The sequence below is a fragment of the Eptatretus burgeri genome, chromosome 22 (assembly GCF_056783735.1).
Source record: "Eptatretus burgeri isolate ZD-2024b chromosome 22, Ebu_testis_v1, whole genome shotgun sequence".
NCBI classification, from domain to species: Eukaryota; Metazoa; Chordata; class Myxini; order Myxiniformes; family Myxinidae; genus Eptatretus; species Eptatretus burgeri.
The window spans coordinates 2,100,904-2,117,776 of record NC_140982.1 but is presented as its reverse complement, the minus strand read 5'-3'; the positions used below and the strand labels follow the sequence as shown (position 1 = coordinate 2,117,776).

At 48.3% G+C, this 16,873-nt stretch overlaps 1 protein-coding gene across 1 annotated transcript in view; it reads left to right on the top strand.

Annotated features, from left to right (window-relative positions):
- The first annotated feature begins 1,520 nt into the window (after positions 1–1,520).
- The window catches only part of LOC147008070 (uncharacterized), a 48,586-nt gene continuing 33,233 nt past the window's right edge, over positions 1,521–16,873 (top strand). Inside the window, exons 1-3 of the mRNA XM_085865753.1 lie at positions 1,521–1,795; positions 3,223–3,388; positions 3,464–3,526. Coding sequence (XP_085721879.1) covers positions 3,238–3,388; positions 3,464–3,526 — 214 coding nt within the window. The 5' untranslated portion in view covers positions 1,521–1,795; positions 3,223–3,237. The remainder of the gene's footprint in view (positions 1,796–3,222; positions 3,389–3,463; positions 3,527–16,873) is intronic.

Below are 16,873 nucleotides of genomic sequence, written 5' to 3'. Positions count from 1 at the left end.
TCGATGATTCTTGTGATTGATAAATGATTCTTGCATGGAAGTTCGAGTCGTCCAAGTTTGAAGTGGTTCCTCCACACCAAGCTGTGTTCCATTGGTGGGTATCTTTCCATTTCTAGACCAAGCAACCAACCAACACAGGTCATTGCTCTGTCCCAAAGCGTGTAAAACACCGCCCGGAGGCAAGTCGTTCGGAGAGAAACTCCTTCCCTTCCCCTCTCGAGACAAACGCCGCCCGGAGGCAAGTCGTTTGGAGAGACACTCCTTCCCTTCCCCTTCAGAGACAAACACCTACTGGAGGCAAGCCGTTCGGAGAGAAACTCCTCTTCCCATTAACAAGATTTCAGGTCCACTCAATGAAAATTGACAATTTTATTCAAACTTGACCTTTTCGGATCTTTGACCTAAAAACCAGAACAAAAAAAAACAAACAGAAAAAGAACGCAGAGAAAATACAGAAAAAAACCCTATAAAAAAAACCAGTAAGAAACCAGAAAAAAACATTTGAAAAATCCAGAAAAATACAAAAAATAAAGAACCAGAAGAAACAAATTACCAGAAAAAAAAAAAACAAACAGAAAAAAAGAGCAGAAAAAACAGGGTCTTAATTCATCATTTTTTTTGGCTGCTGAACCATGCCTTGACTTGAAACATTTCCATCCGGGTCATCACCGAGAAAATTTCAAACTAAGCCGAATTACAAAATCTAAGATCCAGAATTGAACTGAGCAGCAGTTCCGACTGCAAGAAAAGTGTTCGTTTGTCCATTTCGGACATGTTTGATATTCCGGGCGTCTCCGGGCGGTGTGTGTTTAACACGACGGGTCGGTGATCGCGAATCGCTTGTCAACTCGCCACCTCCTTGGGAAACGCACTGTGAGATCGTCCAAGGGTTGGTGCACAAACATCGACGTACGCCCTGCCTGGGAAACACCGGATGGTCGTTTATCGCCGAGTCAAGATTCAAACTCACGATGGACAGTCTTTTACACTGACAGCTCCATTACAGAGGAAGAATCAGAAAACCAATAAGAGGTAGATCTGATCAGATTGCACACCAAGATGTTCAGTGTCGTTAACATTGTCACATTGGTGTATCATGATTCTTGAGCACTCACTGACCCAATCACAGGAGCTGTTTTTTATGGGAGAGTCCTCCTGTGCATTGCTGATGATATTGTTACGGATTTGAGAATCCGGTCTGATGAATGCATCCACACATCCAGGTCCTCAGACAGTTATTTCCTGAAATGCATGTTCAGATGAGCCCCATCCCCATGTCTAATGGGATTTTAAATGTGATGTGTTGAGAAGGGGAAAGAATAGATCCCCTCTCTTATAGGAATTTTTTTTTACGACAGACACGTTTACATTTCTTTCGTGAGCTCTGACGCCAGCCCTTATTTTTCCTCAGCAACGTTTATGCATGTTTTTCTTTCGCGAGCGCCAACGTCTGCCTTTTTTGAGAGCGCACGGGTCGTCATGGTGACCGTGCGCAAGTGGGGCGGGGTGAGCTTGGGGGGGGGACTCTGCGCTTCTTGAGACGGGCCGCAGATATAAAACGAATTGGATGTCCGTTCTGAGGAGGGAGAAGAGAATGAGAAAGAAAGTCAGAGAGGAAAAGGAGAAGAGAAGCGAGCAAGACGTGGTCAAGCGAGCCGATAAAGAAGCGAGAGTTGAAGCACGCGAGGGAAGAAGCGAGCCAGAGAGGAAGCGTGCAAATGAGCGTGTGGGTGTCTGACCAGCTCCAACAACGAGACAATTCGTCCTTCCCATCGCTTGAGCAAGTGGTGCGCGTGTGAGTGAGAGCAGCACCGACGAGTGAGGCACGGGTCGGTCACCAACGTGTGAGGCCGCGGGTCATTCACCGACGGACCGTGTGGGTCACTGGACGTCACCAGTTTTGTGAAGTGTGAGGAGCTTCCCGTGTCGCAGCATCACAGTCTAAACCCGCGACAGACGATCTCGGTGCCCTCTCAGACGTCGACTGGCATTCAAGGCTGTTCGCGAGAGGGTGCACGGCAAGGCTGGGTGCTGGCGACGGACGTCACACGCACGTACACATTTCAGGACGTTTTCACTTCACAGACAACGACTCTTCTCCCCCCCCCTACACCTCCCAACTGAATGATCTGCTGGGTACCCTTGTCTGTGTTTCGCTGTAAATAAGTCAACTAACGATAAGCATGGTTCTAAAACAACCCACCGAACCACAACGTTAATTGCGAACGGTGGTCCCAGGACCGGCTCTACCGAGGACAACCGGGGATTAATCCCCCTGAGTGACAATCTGGTGTCTCGGTATCCGGAGCCGCAACAATATCTATGTCTATCTATCCAAGTTGTTTCACCCTCACTTTATTTTCGGGAATCCATACAAAGGGAAGTTTCACTCGAACCAAGCTTACATTTCCACGTTTGAAAACAAATTATGAAATTACCTCCATCTTTCTACCCAAGTGTTTCCATGAACCGGCTGACCACCCCGTCCCCCGATGTCAGACTGAATGAACTTAGAAAGGGATTTGTAATCTGTTCACAAAGCCGGTAATTACTCGTGTGATCTTCACAGAAGACACCACCTTCCATACTCTCTTCAATCTCATTCCTCCCTCCATTTCAACACAGCTGTTCACCAACATCTCCAGTCATCCCCCGTCGAAAACCATCATCTTTTCTCCCCCCATTAAACCACCTCACACCCCTCTCCCAAAATCTTGTTTCTCTCTCCATGTTGTCCACCCTGTGCGCTCTCCCCAACCCCTCATCTTGACCTGCATCCCTTGTTCGTCCATCTCCGTCGACCTTCTCCCTCTGTCCTGCTGTTGGTTCCATTTGTTAGTTTGTCCTCATCTGTTTTGGGCCCGAGTTCTTCCATGAGCCTCGACCGTGAACTGGCGTCTTCAAAAGATAAAATTTTCTTCGATCCCGAATTTATTTGTGTTCCCACCATTTTCTGCTGACAGTCTCTTTCAACTGATTAATATTAATGTAGTTCAGATTGGCTTCTGAGTTTTAATATTAATGACGTCATTATTCAGAATTTTAACGGTTTGGTAGTTTTCCCCGGAAAACGATCAAGTGATGAGTTTTCCTGTTTCGTCGGTCACGTGACCGGGCGGCGCGAATCTGCCGCTGAGAAACCGTGAATCTATCGTGATCACGTGATTTGTTTTTCCGGAATACTTCAGGTTCTCCCCTCGTGTTCCTCACAGTCTCCTGGAGTGAGGACGATGCGCGATGATCCGAGATCTCTCGGTCGAAGATCACAAAGCGAACACCCCGGGATCCACGAACGGCTTCGATGGAGGAAACACGGTCGATCCCGGAGTCCGTCCCTCACACAGCGGGTCCATGGTCGGTTCACCCGAGGATAAGGAGTCCGGACCCGGTACGTGACGTTCTCTCCGTAACGAGATCTTGTGGTTCCTGGATGTTTCCTTTTCACGGATTGTTTGTGTTTCAGATGGTGTTGTGAAGGTGAAGATCGAGTCCGAGTTCGTCGATGATTCGTTCCCTCCATACGAAGGTTTGAACCACAAACTCATTCCCTCCACCACCGAAGGTGAAGGATCACGAGACGTCAACTAGTTGTGGACGGATTCGGATGAACCTTGGTGGACACGTTGGTTGGGTTCGTGTAGTAAATCCCTGCCGTTGCTAATTGAATCACCTTGTTGTCCTTTGTGAATGAATGTGATTGTTAAACTGTTAAACGTTCCTGACTCACTTGGTTTTGTCATTGTTTTTTTTTCCAAATCTTGTTGTGAAAAGGAAGTTCAAATCTGAGTTTGTGGATGAATCGCCCTCTCAAGACAAAGGTGTGAACCTCATCGACATTGTAGTTGTACCATTTACAAACAACGATTAATGTACATTGTACGGAGGTTGTTCTCCAGACAGACGTTCTACTTCCCTTCATGACGTGTAGGTACTCGAACACCAAGATCGTTTAGAAACCGAATTTGTTTTGATCGTCGAGACGTTCACGGGGAACTTGCACGTGGCCGACGGTTGTGATGTAATCGATCGGTCACCGACATGGACTCACATCCATGAAAATACCGAGTCCGAGTACACTGAACGGATCAGAACACAACAGAACAAAAGGAACGGGAGAGAGAGGGGGAAACACCAACAGGAGAGAGAGGGGGAAACACCAACAGGAGAGAGAGGGGGAAACACCAACAGCAGAGAGAGGGGGAAACACCAACAGCAGAGAGAGGGGGAAACACCAACAGCAGAGAGAGGGGGAAACACCAACAGCGAAGCCGAAGGCCGAGACAGAGGGCGGTGGACAAAAAATGGGTGTGGAGGAATTGGGTGGACAAGATGGATGCAGAAGGAAACTTTCAGGAGGGAAACTTGAAATTCGTAAGGAGGATGGGGTGAGGTGGTGTTAATGAGGGCAAAAAAGATGATGGTTGTGGATGGGGGATGATTTGAGATGGTTGGGAACAGCTGTCTTCAAAACCTTGAGGGAAGAAGGAGATTGAAGAGAATGTGGAAGTTGGCAACACGGGCAGGGAGAAAAGAGGAACAAATGAGGAGGTGAGCAGCAATGTTGGAATGAGGCAGTTCCACCAGAAGGTCAGGCCGGATTAGATCTGTGACTTGCTACAGGGACCATGTAAACCTGTAATAACCTGTTTCATGGTCAGGTTGTCGGCGACAAAACCGTCTCTCCCACCAGGTTTTCTGGTGAAAGTTCCCTGAAAATATCTGCTGTTCGGTTCAGATGTTCGGTTCGCTCCAATCGGTTCTTCTGAGCACCTGATTGACAAAGTGGACCTCTCTGGCTGTTATCAGGGAACCACTTCAGCACCGTTGAGTCTGGAATTTCACTCAAGCCGACTGGCAGGGACTTCAAGCAGCCATCAAACTTCGAGACTGGTCTCTCATCGCTAGTTTCTCTGACATCAACTCATCCTGGGAATTCTTTTCAAGAAACTTGCTCTCTCTCTCATGCACAGATTTATCCCCTCTCATTGTCAGTTGTCCTTCCCTTCCTCCCACCCATGCTTCACCGAAGCTTGTGGCGAAGCAGTTGTCCTGAAAACAACTTGCCTCTGCCTCATAGAAAGCAAACCCAAATGAGGGTAATCTCAGCACCCACCTGAAAGCTTGGAACAAGAGTGTATCTCCCCTCAGGAGAGCCAGAAAACAACATCTTTCTAATCTCAAGTCTGAACTCTCAATCCTCTCTCCCACCTCCAAATCCTGGTGGCATCTAATCAAATCTGCTTCTGGTGTATGATCCCTCTCCATCCCCTCCCTTACCTCAAATGGCCGCACTGTTTATACTGCACGTAACAAGGCGGAATGCCTCAACTCGGTGTTTGCATCGAAATATTGTGTCCAAAACGCATTGATTTCTGCACCCACCTTACCCAGTCGCACCCAACTGTCCCTGGACTCTGTGTCCTTTTCTTCTGACAAATTGGAGAGTTTTCTGTCAAACCTCGACTCATATTCTGTAACCGGTCCAGACGTCATCAGCCCTCGTGTCCTAAAAACCTGCTTCTCTGCTCTTGCTCACCCTCTCATTTGCTCAAGGTCATCTGCCATCTGCTTGGAAATCAGCAAACATTACCGCTCTGCATAAAAAGGTGCAAAAACAGATCCCTGCAACTGCAGACCAATCAGCCTTTTCCCAACCATCAAAAAAGTTGTGGAATCCATCATCGCTTCAGACATTAAATCCTTCCTCTTCTCCAATGGCTTGATTTCCGATCATCAATTTGAATTCAGACCAGGTAACTCTACCCTGGATACGCTACTTCTACTCTCCCAACAATGGATGGAGGTTCTCAATGCCGGACATGAAATCAGAGCCATATCCCTCGACATATCGTGTGCTTTTGACATGGTCTGGCACCCTGCCCTGCTCACCAAACTCTCCTCCTGTGGTATCCAAGACCATCTCCACTCATGGCTCGCAGACTTCCTCTGTGGCCCCAAATGTGGCAGTCAACGTGTGTCCCTAAATGGAGTTCTTTCATCCTCTCTTCATGTCCAGGCTGGAGTTCCTCAAGGCTGTGTTCTGGGCCCTGTTATTTTTCTGGTTTTCATCAATGATCTCTCCCACTCCCTGGAAAATACTCTTTATCTCTTTGCTGATGACTCCACCCTCTACCATGCCATCTGGCATCCCTCAGACCGGCAAGCAGCAGCTTCTTCGCTCTCTGCAGTTCTGGATAACATCACAAACTGGTCCAACACGTGGACATTTCTTTCAATTCTGACAAATCTCACACTCACGATGTCTCTCCGAAAGGACCGTTTGGAAAACTCCCCCATCGACGATCTCAATAATCCTCTGGATGAAGTCCTTTCAATCAAGCTTCTGTGTCTCACGATCTGCCATGATCTTTCCTGGGAAGCCACATTTCCAACCTTCCCTCCAAAGCCAGTCGCCGACTGGGCATCCTCCATCATGCAAAGTCCTTCCTCAGCCTACCGGAACTCCTGACCACTTGAAAAGCTTTTGTCCGCAGCCTGATGGAGTACTGCTATCCCCTCTGGGCTGGTGCTCCTGCCTCTCACCTTTCTTGGCTTCACGCGATGGAAACCAAGGAATTTAGAATAATTGGTATATCCCATGGTGAGGCTCAGTCTTTGGGCCGATCACTGCAAGCAGGTCCGAGGTCTTTCTGTCTTCTACCATCTCCTCTCTGGTCGTGCCCCCCCCCTTGCTCAGTCTGTGAGATGTCCCCCCCAATGTTTCCTCAGGGCGCTCAAAGTTCGCCAGCAACCCCCCTCTGGTAAATTTCCCAAAATCACGAATCACTGCTCACCTTCACTCTTTCATTCCTCTTTTTCCCCACCTTTGGAATAAACTTTCGCACTCTCTTCAATCCCATTCTTCCCTCCAGGCCTTCAAAACAGCTGTTCACCACCACCTCTTATCGTCCCCCATCCAAATCCTCAATCTTTTCTGCCCCCGTTAATCCACCCCAAACCCACCTCCTTCAAATTCCCTGCTTTCCTTCCTGAAAGTCCCTGTAATGTCCATCTTGTATTCCCCATGGTCCCCGTCCCATACCTCTCCCTTCCACAGATCTCATGTCTCTGTTCCCCACTCTTTTGTCCTTCCATCTCCCACCCCTTTGGTCTCATGCTCCCCTTGCTGTGCGTTCTGTGTTAGCTCTGATACGAGCCTCGAACCTCGTCAACGTATACAGTAAAAAATGAGAAGACCGTCTTCCCCACCAGGTTTCCTGGTGAGGAGGGTGTATGATATGGACACCCAGCAGAATTATAAACAAAACCTGTCAAAGGGTGGAGGAGTTCCTTGTGAGCCAATGGCCATCCATGCCGAGTGCCTAACTGTCTGCGGACGTCCTCCTGCAGTTTGGTTACCTTTTTAGGAGGTTTGGGGCAAGATTTACACTCCGGCCACAAATGCAAAGGAATGGAGAGTGCCTGCCATGCTGCTGCCCTTCGCAGGGCAACTCGCCAGATGACGGGATTGGGGCAAAGCCTTTGGGACCCCCACTCCTTGATGATAGGAGGAAAAGCACAGATGTGTGTGTGTGTGTGTGTGTGTGTGTGTGTGTGTGTGTGTGTGTGTGTGTGTGTGTGTGTGTGTGTGTGTGTGTGTGTGTGTGTGTGTTTGCTTTTCTCTCTTTCTCTCTTTCCTTGTCTTTCTCGCTCACATTTTACTCTCTCTTTCTCTTCATTCTTTATTTCTTTCCTTTTTCTTTCTCTCTCTCCTCTTTCTTCCCATCGCTCAAATTTTTTGATCCAATTGGAGTACAATGTGTTTTCTCTGTTGAATGTTTTATTCTCAAGGGGATTTATTGATCCTCTTTGTGAATTTCCATTGCAGAGAAACAAATGAAAAAGGATTCTTGTTCCAAGTGTTCCTCGTTGGTCGACACTGAAGTTCCTTTCAATAATCATGTGGCACGCACTCTTTGTCAGGACGTTGATCAACTTATTGGTGTGTCCAGCAACAACAAGAAGAATAGTTCTCTAAACATCCTGAAAGAGAATGTCGAAGGAAGTCAGAAAGCACACAAGTGCTCTCTGTGTTTGAAGGCCTTAAGTCAATCATCACATTTAAATCAACATCAAAAAATACATGCAGGTGTGAAATCCTACAAGTGTTCAACGTGCAGAAAGGCCTTTACTCAATCATCAAGTTCAAACAAACATGAAAAAGAACATACAGGTGTGAAACTCTTCAAGTGCTGGGTGTTTGTGAAGGCCTTCAGTCAATCATCACATTTAAATCAACATCAAAAAATACATACAGGTGTGAAACCCCACAAGTGTTCAACGTGCAGTAAGGCCTTTACTCGTTCATCACATTTATATCAACATCAAAAAATACATTCAGGTGTGAAACCCTTCAAGTGTTGTGGGTAAAGGCCTTTTCTCAATCATCAAGTTTAAACAAACATCAAAAAATACATTCAGGTGTTAAGTCTTGAAAGTGCTCAATGTGCAGTAAGGCCTTCACTCAGTTCTCAAGTTTATAAAAACATCAAAGAATCCCGATGAAATTTAAACCGTACAAGTGTTCTGAATGAAACGTACTGTAAGCAGACATTGAACTCGTGCACAAAATTGAAAAGGACAACATTCCTGAAGTTGTGAGCAACAGTGGCTTTGTCTAAATAATGATGATATTGTTACGTTTGAGGGGGGGTATGCATTCAAAGGGTAATTAGGATGTTTAATTAGGTATGCCATGCTGTTCGAGTTTACCAGGATCTCGATGTAATAAGTAGCAATTCAGTGGTGATAAGTTGTCTGGTAAATGTTCATTTCTTCAAGGGGGAAATGATAATTGTCACGTAATTAGATAGGGACACGGGATAGGGGAAGGGTGTCTGCGTAAACCCCTTTTTGTAGTCCCTGGAGGCTGGCCGTGACGTCACAGGACAGGGCTGCGGATGGCTCCGCCCCGTGATCACGATTGGTGGAAGGCGATGGCGGTGGGCCAATAAAACGGCTCGATTGGAAGTGACGAGGACAGGAGGATAAAAAGGTTCTGTTCGGGGTCGAAAAGGAAGAGGAAGAAGATCGGGACAAAAAGATCGTGTTTTTTTGGTGTGGAGGCTGTTGCGTGGGAAGCATACTTGTTGTTGTGCTGATTCGATCGTGTTCTTCATCGTGTCTTGGAGCCTTGCTGAGCCTCGTGCCTCACCTTGGTTGGCTCTGGGATTCTGCTGACTCGGAGTACGGGGTCGAACGGCGGGCGGACCTGCCTCCCTCTCCTGTTCGCAATTTGGCGCCAGAACTGGTTTCTTGGCGGCTGTGAGCGGACTTGGGCCAGGACCAGGAGGTCGACAGCACCACGGTTTCTCCTGCCCCCCCTGACGAGAGCAAGGCCAGCTCGTCCGACGCTGATCCAGGGACAGTTGCGTCCACACCACGGTCCAGCCTGACCACCAGAAATAGCTACGTTTTGTGTGTGTGTGTGTGTGTGTGTGTGTGTGTGTGTGTGTGTATGTGTGTGTGTACTTGTGTGTGTGTGTACGTTTCATGTGTGTGTGTACGCCTTAGAGGGTTTGAGATCTGTATATTCATTGGAATTGTCTGTGTTTTCCCCACGCCCGATCCCACACCATCCCGTCGAATCGCCCCGGATCCCTCTTCTTGCCAAGTCTTGTTATTTCTGGTTAATAATAAAAACAAATAAACATCATCAACTCAGTGAAAAGCGACTCGTGCCACCTTCCTCGTCCCGTTTGCGGTAGAGCGATTAGAACCGCCATGTTTGGGTTATAAACAAATAAATCGCCTCCATCGTTTCGGCTCATTCTACGTTGGCGGGACTGTTCAAGTCCCGTGGACGTCACATTGGTGTCAGGGTGTTGGATGTTCGAACCCCTCTAAATTATATTTGGTATCGGGAGAATATACCAAGATTAAAATCTCGGCACGAATTGGAATAAAAAATTATTACAGAAAAGCGCGCGAGCGCGGGAAAATTTTGGCGGGATTTTTCAAATTTAAATTAATTGGCGGCAAACGGGACTTCTGCACCATGGCGGATGTGCAGATGTTTGAGGAGGAATGCCACGTGTCTGGCAGCGAGTCGGGGGAAGAAGGGAGAGACGGGGGTTGGGTTGGAACCTCCCCCATTCCGAGCGTGGACCGTGCATCATCGCCCGTAACGGAGCCGGCAGCGCCGGAAACCGGCACGATGACGATCTGGACAATGTTGGAACGTTTAATGAGTGCAATTACAGCACAGGGGGCAAAAATGACGGCACAGGGAGCACAAATGGCAGAAATGACGGCACAAATGGAAAATCAATTCGTAACACAGAGGGCAGAAATGACGGCACAGGGGGCAGAGATGGCGGATCGATTGGGGGTAATGGGGGAACAGTTGGGTGTACGGATTGATTTAATGAGGGATGAATTGGGGGAAAAGATGGAGAAAATGAAAACTGAGATGCAGGAGTGTGTGGATGTTAAATTAGGAGAAATACAAAGTAAATTCGAGGATAGATTGGAGGAAACAAAGGTAGAAATTACATTGGAGGGGGAAAATATACGAAAAAATTGGTAGATAAAATTAATGCAACGAGCATTCGGGTTGATAAAGTGGATGAAAGCCTGGAACGTCATCGTGCCTGTGTGGATGCTCGTATGCAGCTGCAGGTTGAAGAGTGGGGAGAGCTGAGGAAGCAAAGGATGAATTTGGCGGAGGAGGTAAAAGGATTGGAGGCTCGTTTGGACGAACAAGATAAAATTATGAGCCAAGATGAAGTCTTGGATAAAGGCCTGGTCGAGCCGTCTTTTGTAAGTAGAGTGTCCGGGTTGGTTGAGGAGCAGCTACAAACTCGCGACGGAGCCTTGGAGGAGGTTGTGCGGGCCCAGAAGATCCTGCGGGAAGAGGTGAATCGGTCCATTCAACGTTTGGAACAGGAGGCAAAATTGACCCATGAGACCCTCACCACAAAACATCTTTGGCCACAGTGGGCTCCGAAATTGGATACGCAGCCACAAGGGTGTTTGATCCCTGGGCTGGATTCGGACAAGGGAGAAACTGAGAAGCGGGCCACCGTAAAAGTGATCCCCCTGGTAAATTTCGACGGGTCAGGGAGCGTTGAAGCTTTTCTGACGCAATTTGAGTGCATTTCCCGACTAAACGGGTGGAATGAGCAGGAACGTACAGGAAATTTGGTGGCAACGTTGCGGGGACCAGCCGCAGATGTGTTAAACATGATCGCGGAGGGGATGTTGACCAGCTCCCGCATTTGCGAGGCGTTGAGCCGTCGGTTTGGGTTCGCGGCAAACTGTGATCTGGTGCGGGCCCAGCTCCAGCACCGCAGATTAAAGCCGGGTGAGACAGTGCAGGAGCTGGCACAGGACATTTACCAATCAGTCAGGATCGCGTATCGGGACCTTACAGTGGAGGCGTGGGACAGACTGGCACTAGAGAAATTTTTAGCTGCTCTTCCTGACCCTGAGGTCCGAGCGCGAGTGGAGCTACAGGATCCACCCACCGTGCACCGAGCGGCCGAGTGCGCGGCCAGGCTGGCCTCGTGGAGTCGGCCGGGTCGGGTGCCCGAGAGGCCATCGGTGACGATCCGACAGGCGGAGATGCAGGATCAGGGAGGGGGGCTGGGAGAAATTGGCATTACCCAGATGCTTCAGAGGATGAATCCTCCTGCTGAACCGCCAGGTCTATCCGAGATGCCCTTTTATAGGTCGGGTCCGGAAATCACTGTCGGGGGTCGGGGAGACTAGATCGGGCTGAGCATATAGGGCCATGCTCGGCTGGTGAGATCGTGGCGAAGTTCCCCCCTTTGGTGAAAAAAGTGAATTGTGGAGAAATTGGCATGGGTTTGTAAGTGCTGCTGGGTTTTAGAGTGACAATAGGGACAGTGGGTAATTGGTAACAAAGCGGGCACAAGTGGCTGTCCAATGCCTAGTGCGTGGATCGGGTGAGAAGTGCTGTGTGAGTTGTTTTAAGTTAAGAAGTGAAATGTATGGTGCACACATTGATTTTTTATTGGACATGGTGTGGTAACAGGGAAGGTCATGGTCGGCGAAGTGTTAGAAATGCAGGTGTCACATGTAAGGCCGATGGGGTGGGGGAGTCATGTGGGTTTTGTGGGTGGGGATGATGTGCTTGTCCACAGGGATTGCTGAAGCTCACGGTGAGCGTGAATTGCGACCCCCTTAAAGGAGATTCACCACCTGGTGGCTAATGGTGACAGTGTCTGGAGGCAACCGGGAGAGGGTCTGGTTGGGCGACCAAGGCGGGTAGGACCTTGGCGACCCAGGAAGGCCAGAGGAGCCAGTGAGACCCCTTCCAGAGTGTTGTACGGGATTAGAGCTGATGGCTACCAGGGGGGAGGGAATCAAAGGGAGCGGGGCGGAGAAACGTCCGGGTTGGACTAAAGCTTACCTGTGGGCATGGTTGCACCTGAGATGCCCCCATCATCTTGTGGTAACCCACCCCACGGCCACGACAGGATTCAGCCTGCATGATTAAAATGAGGACCATGACCTAGAAATGTGATGATGACCATGGTGTGAGTGTTGTGAAGATGTGTGAGTCCTACCCGATCCCGCACAACTTGACAGGTGCAGCAAGGGCATGATGTCCGCATCATTTTGGGGCAAGCAAATTTGAAAATTGGCTCCCCAGGTAACGCTGGGTCTTTTAGCATCCACTGGGGGAGGCGGTCAAGTGTAAATATCCTGTGAAGAGTGTCGTTAAGGCTTAGAGTAGGAATGTAAAGTATAAGTGTTGTGTTTTTGTGGAACCTTTTGTTTCCCCTCCCCAGATCACTGGAAGAGTGTTGGGCAAGAGCGATGATCCAGAAGATGGAGTGCAACTTCGCTCAGTGCTCTCATGTGATAAAAAAAACAACAAAAAAAAACAAAAAACGAATGATTGTTTCGGCGAGGATAAGGCCATAAGGGGGTAGTACATTAAGCAGGATAGGTAAGTTAGCTGCGACTCGCTGCCCATTGCCCCTCCTACTTTATTTCGTTAGGTTAATTAGGTGTGAGTCAGTAAGTGTTAAGGCTGGTATGGTAGCGCCTGTGATATACCTTGCAGGAGCTGTGGTACCAGAGGAGGGGGCAGTGTTACGTTTGACGGGGGGGTATGCATTCAAAGGGTAATTAGGATGTTTAATTAGGTATGCCATGCTGTTCGAGTTTACCAGGATCTCGATGTAATAAGTAGCAATTCAGTGGTGATAAGTTGTCTAGTAAATGTTCATTTCTTCAAGGGTGAAATGATATTTGTCACGTAATTAGATAGGGACACGGGATAGGGTAAGTGTGTCTGCGTAAACCCCTTTTCGTAGTCCCTGGAGGCTGGCCGTGACGTCACAGGACAGGGCTGCGGATGGCTCCGCCCCGTGATCACGATTGGCGGAAGGCGACGGCGGTGGGCCAATAAAACGGCTCGATTGGAAGTGACGAGGACAGGAGGATAAAAAGGTTCTGTTCGGGGTCGAAAAGGAAGAGGAAGAAGATCGGGACAAAAAGATCGTGTTTTTTTGGTGTGGAGGCTGTTGCGCGGGAAGCATACTTGTGCTGATTCGATCGTGTTCTTCATCGTGTCTTGGAGCCTTGCTGAGCCTCGTGCCTCACCTTGGTTGGCTCTGGGGTTCTGCTGACTCGGAGTACGGGGTCGAACGGCGGGCGGACCTGCCTCCCTCTCCTGCTCGCAATTTGGCGCCAGAACTGGTTCCCTGGCGGCTGTGAGCGGACTTGGGCCAGGACCAGGAGGTCGACAGCACCACGGTTTCTCCTGCCCCCCCTGACGAGAGCAAGGCCAGCTCGTCCGACGCTGATCCAGGGACAGTTGCGTCCACACCACGGTCCAGGCTGACCACCAGAAATAGCTACGTTTTGTGTGTGTGTGTGTGTGTGTGTGTGTGTGTGTGTGTGTGTGTGTGTGTGTGTGTGTGTGTGTGTCTGTGTACTTGGCGCCTTAGAGGGTTTGAGATCTGTATATTCATTGGAATTGTCTGTGTTTTCCCCACGCCCGATCCCACACCATCCCGTCGAATCGCCCCGGATCCCTCTTCTTGCCGAGTCTTGTTATTTCTGGTTAATAATAAAAACAAATAAACATCATCAACTCAGTGAAAAGCGACTCGTGCCACCTTCCTCGTCCCGTTTGCGGTAGAGCGATTAGAACCGCCATGTTTGGGTTATAAATAAATAAACCGCCTCCATCGTTTCGGCTCATTCTACGTTGGCGGGACTGTTCAAGTCCCGTGGACGTCACAATATGTTGTTCAATGATCAAAATCTTACACGAAACCCAGAATTGTTCAAAGATTATGCCAAAGGGAGAGAAATGGAACACTCGGACTCGACACATGCACCAAATGCACATTGTTATGGAAAACAAGTCAATTTTGTTTTCATTCATCTTTCTTTTGTTTATTAAACTTTTTCAATTCATTGATTATTCTTGTGATTGATAAATGATTCTTGCATGGAAGCACGAGTTGTCCAAGTTTGAAGTGGTTCCTCTGCACCAAGCTGTGTTCCATTGGTGGGTATCTTTCTATTTCTGGACCAAGCAACCAACCAACACAGGTCATTGTTCTGTCGCAACGTTTGTAAAACACCGCCCGGAGGCAAGTCGTTTGGAGAGAAACTTCTTCCCTTCCTGTTCAGATACAAACACCACTCAGAGGCAAGCAGTTTGGAGCGAAACTCCTCTTCCCGTTAACAAGATTTCAGGTCCACTGGATGAAAATTGACAACTTTATTCAAACTTGACCTTTTCTGATCTATGACCTAAAAACCAGAAGAAAAAAAACAAACAGCAAAAGAACGCAGAGAAAATATAGAAAAAAAACCTCGCAAAAAAACAGTAGGAAACCAGAAAAAAAACATGAAGAAATCCAGAAAAAAATACAAAAAATAAAGAACCAGTAGAAACAAAACACCAGAAAAAAACAGAAAAAAAAGACAAGAAAAAAACGAGGGTCTCGATTCATTTTTTTTGGCTGCTGAACCATACCTTGACTTGAAACGTTTCCATCCGGGTCATCACCTCGAAAATTTCAAACGAAGCCGAATTACAAAATCTAAGATCCAGAATTGAACTGAAAGGCAGTTCCGACTGGAAGAAAATTGTTCGCTTGTCTAATTCGGACATGTTTGATATTCCGGGCGTCTCCGGGAGGTGTGTGTTTCACACGACGGGTCGGTGATCGCGAATCGCTTGTCAACTCGCCACCTCCTTGGGAAAGGTACTGTGAGATCGTACAAGGTTTGGTGCACAAACATCGACGTACGCCCTGCCTGCGAAACACCAGGATGGCAGTTTATCGCCGAGTCAAGATTCAAACTCACGATGGACAGTCTTTTACACTGACAGCTCCATTACAGAGGAAGAATCATTGAACCAATAAGAGGTAGATTTGATCAGATTGCACACCAAGATGTTCAGTGTCGTTAACATTGTCACATTGGTGTACCATGGTTCTTGTGCACTCACTGACCCAATCACAGGAGCTGTTTTTTATGGGAGAGTCATCCTTTGCATCGGTGATGATATTGTTACGGATTTCACAATCCGGTCTGATGAATGCATCCACACACCCAGGTCCTCAGACAGTTATTTCCTTAAATGCATGTTCAGATTAGCCCCATCCCCATGTCTAATGGGATTTTAAATGTGATGCGTTGAGAAGGGTAAAGAATAGATCCCCTCTCTTATGGGAATTTTTTTTTTTTTACGACAGACACGTTTACACACATTTCTCTCGCAAGCTCTGACGCCAGCCCTTATTTTTCCTCAGCAACGTTTATGCACGTATTTATTTCGCGAGCGCCAACGCCCGCCTTTTTTAAGAGCACACGGGTCGTCATGGTAACCATGCGCAAGTGGGGCTGGGTGAGCTTGGGGAGGACTCTGTGCCCGCTGAGACGGGCCGCAGATATAAAACGAATTGGATGTCCGTTCTGAGGCGAGAGAAGTAAGAGGAGGGAGAAGAGAACAAGAAAGAATGTCAGAGAGGAAAAGGAGGAGAGAAGCGAGCAAGACGTGGGCAAGCGAGCCGAGAAAGAAGTGAGAATTGCTTGAGCAAGCGAGCATGTGGTGCTTGTGTGGGTGAGAGCAGCACCGACAACGAGTGAGGAATGTGTCGGTCACCAACGTGATGCGTGGGTCATTTATCGACGAACCGTGTGGGTCACTGGACGTCACCAGTTTCGTGAAGTGTGAGGAGCTGCCGTGTCGCAGCACCAGGGTCTAAACCCGCGACAGACGACCTCGGTGCCCTCCCAGACGTCGACTGGCAATCAAGGCTGTTCGCGAGAGGGTGCACGGCAAGGCTGGGTGCTGGCGACGGACGTCACACGCACGCACACATTTCAGGACGTTTTCACTTCACAGACAACTACTCTGGTGAGCGAGATGACTCGTCTCCCGCCCCTGAATGATTTGCTGGGGTACCCTTGTCTGTGTTTAGCTGCAAGTAAGTCAACCCCCGAAAACATGGTTCTAAAACAACCCACCGAACCACAACGTTAATTGTGAATGGTGGTCCCAGGTCCGGCTCTACCGAGGACAACCGGGGATTAACCCCCTGAGTGACAAGCTGGTGTCTCGGTAACCGTTGCCGCAACAATATCAATGTCTATCTCTCCAAGTTGTTTCACCCTCACTTTGTTTTGGGGAATCCATTCAAAGGGAAGTTTCACTCGAACCAAGCTAACATTTCCATGGTTAAAAACAAATCATCAAATTACCTCCACCTTTCTACCCAAGTGTTTCCATGAACCGGCTGACCACCCCGTCCCCTGATGCCTGACTGAATGAACTTAGAAAGGGATTTGTAATCTGTTCACAAAGCCGGCAATAACTCGTGTTCTCTTCACAGAAAACACCACCTTCCATACTCTCTTCAATCTCATTCCT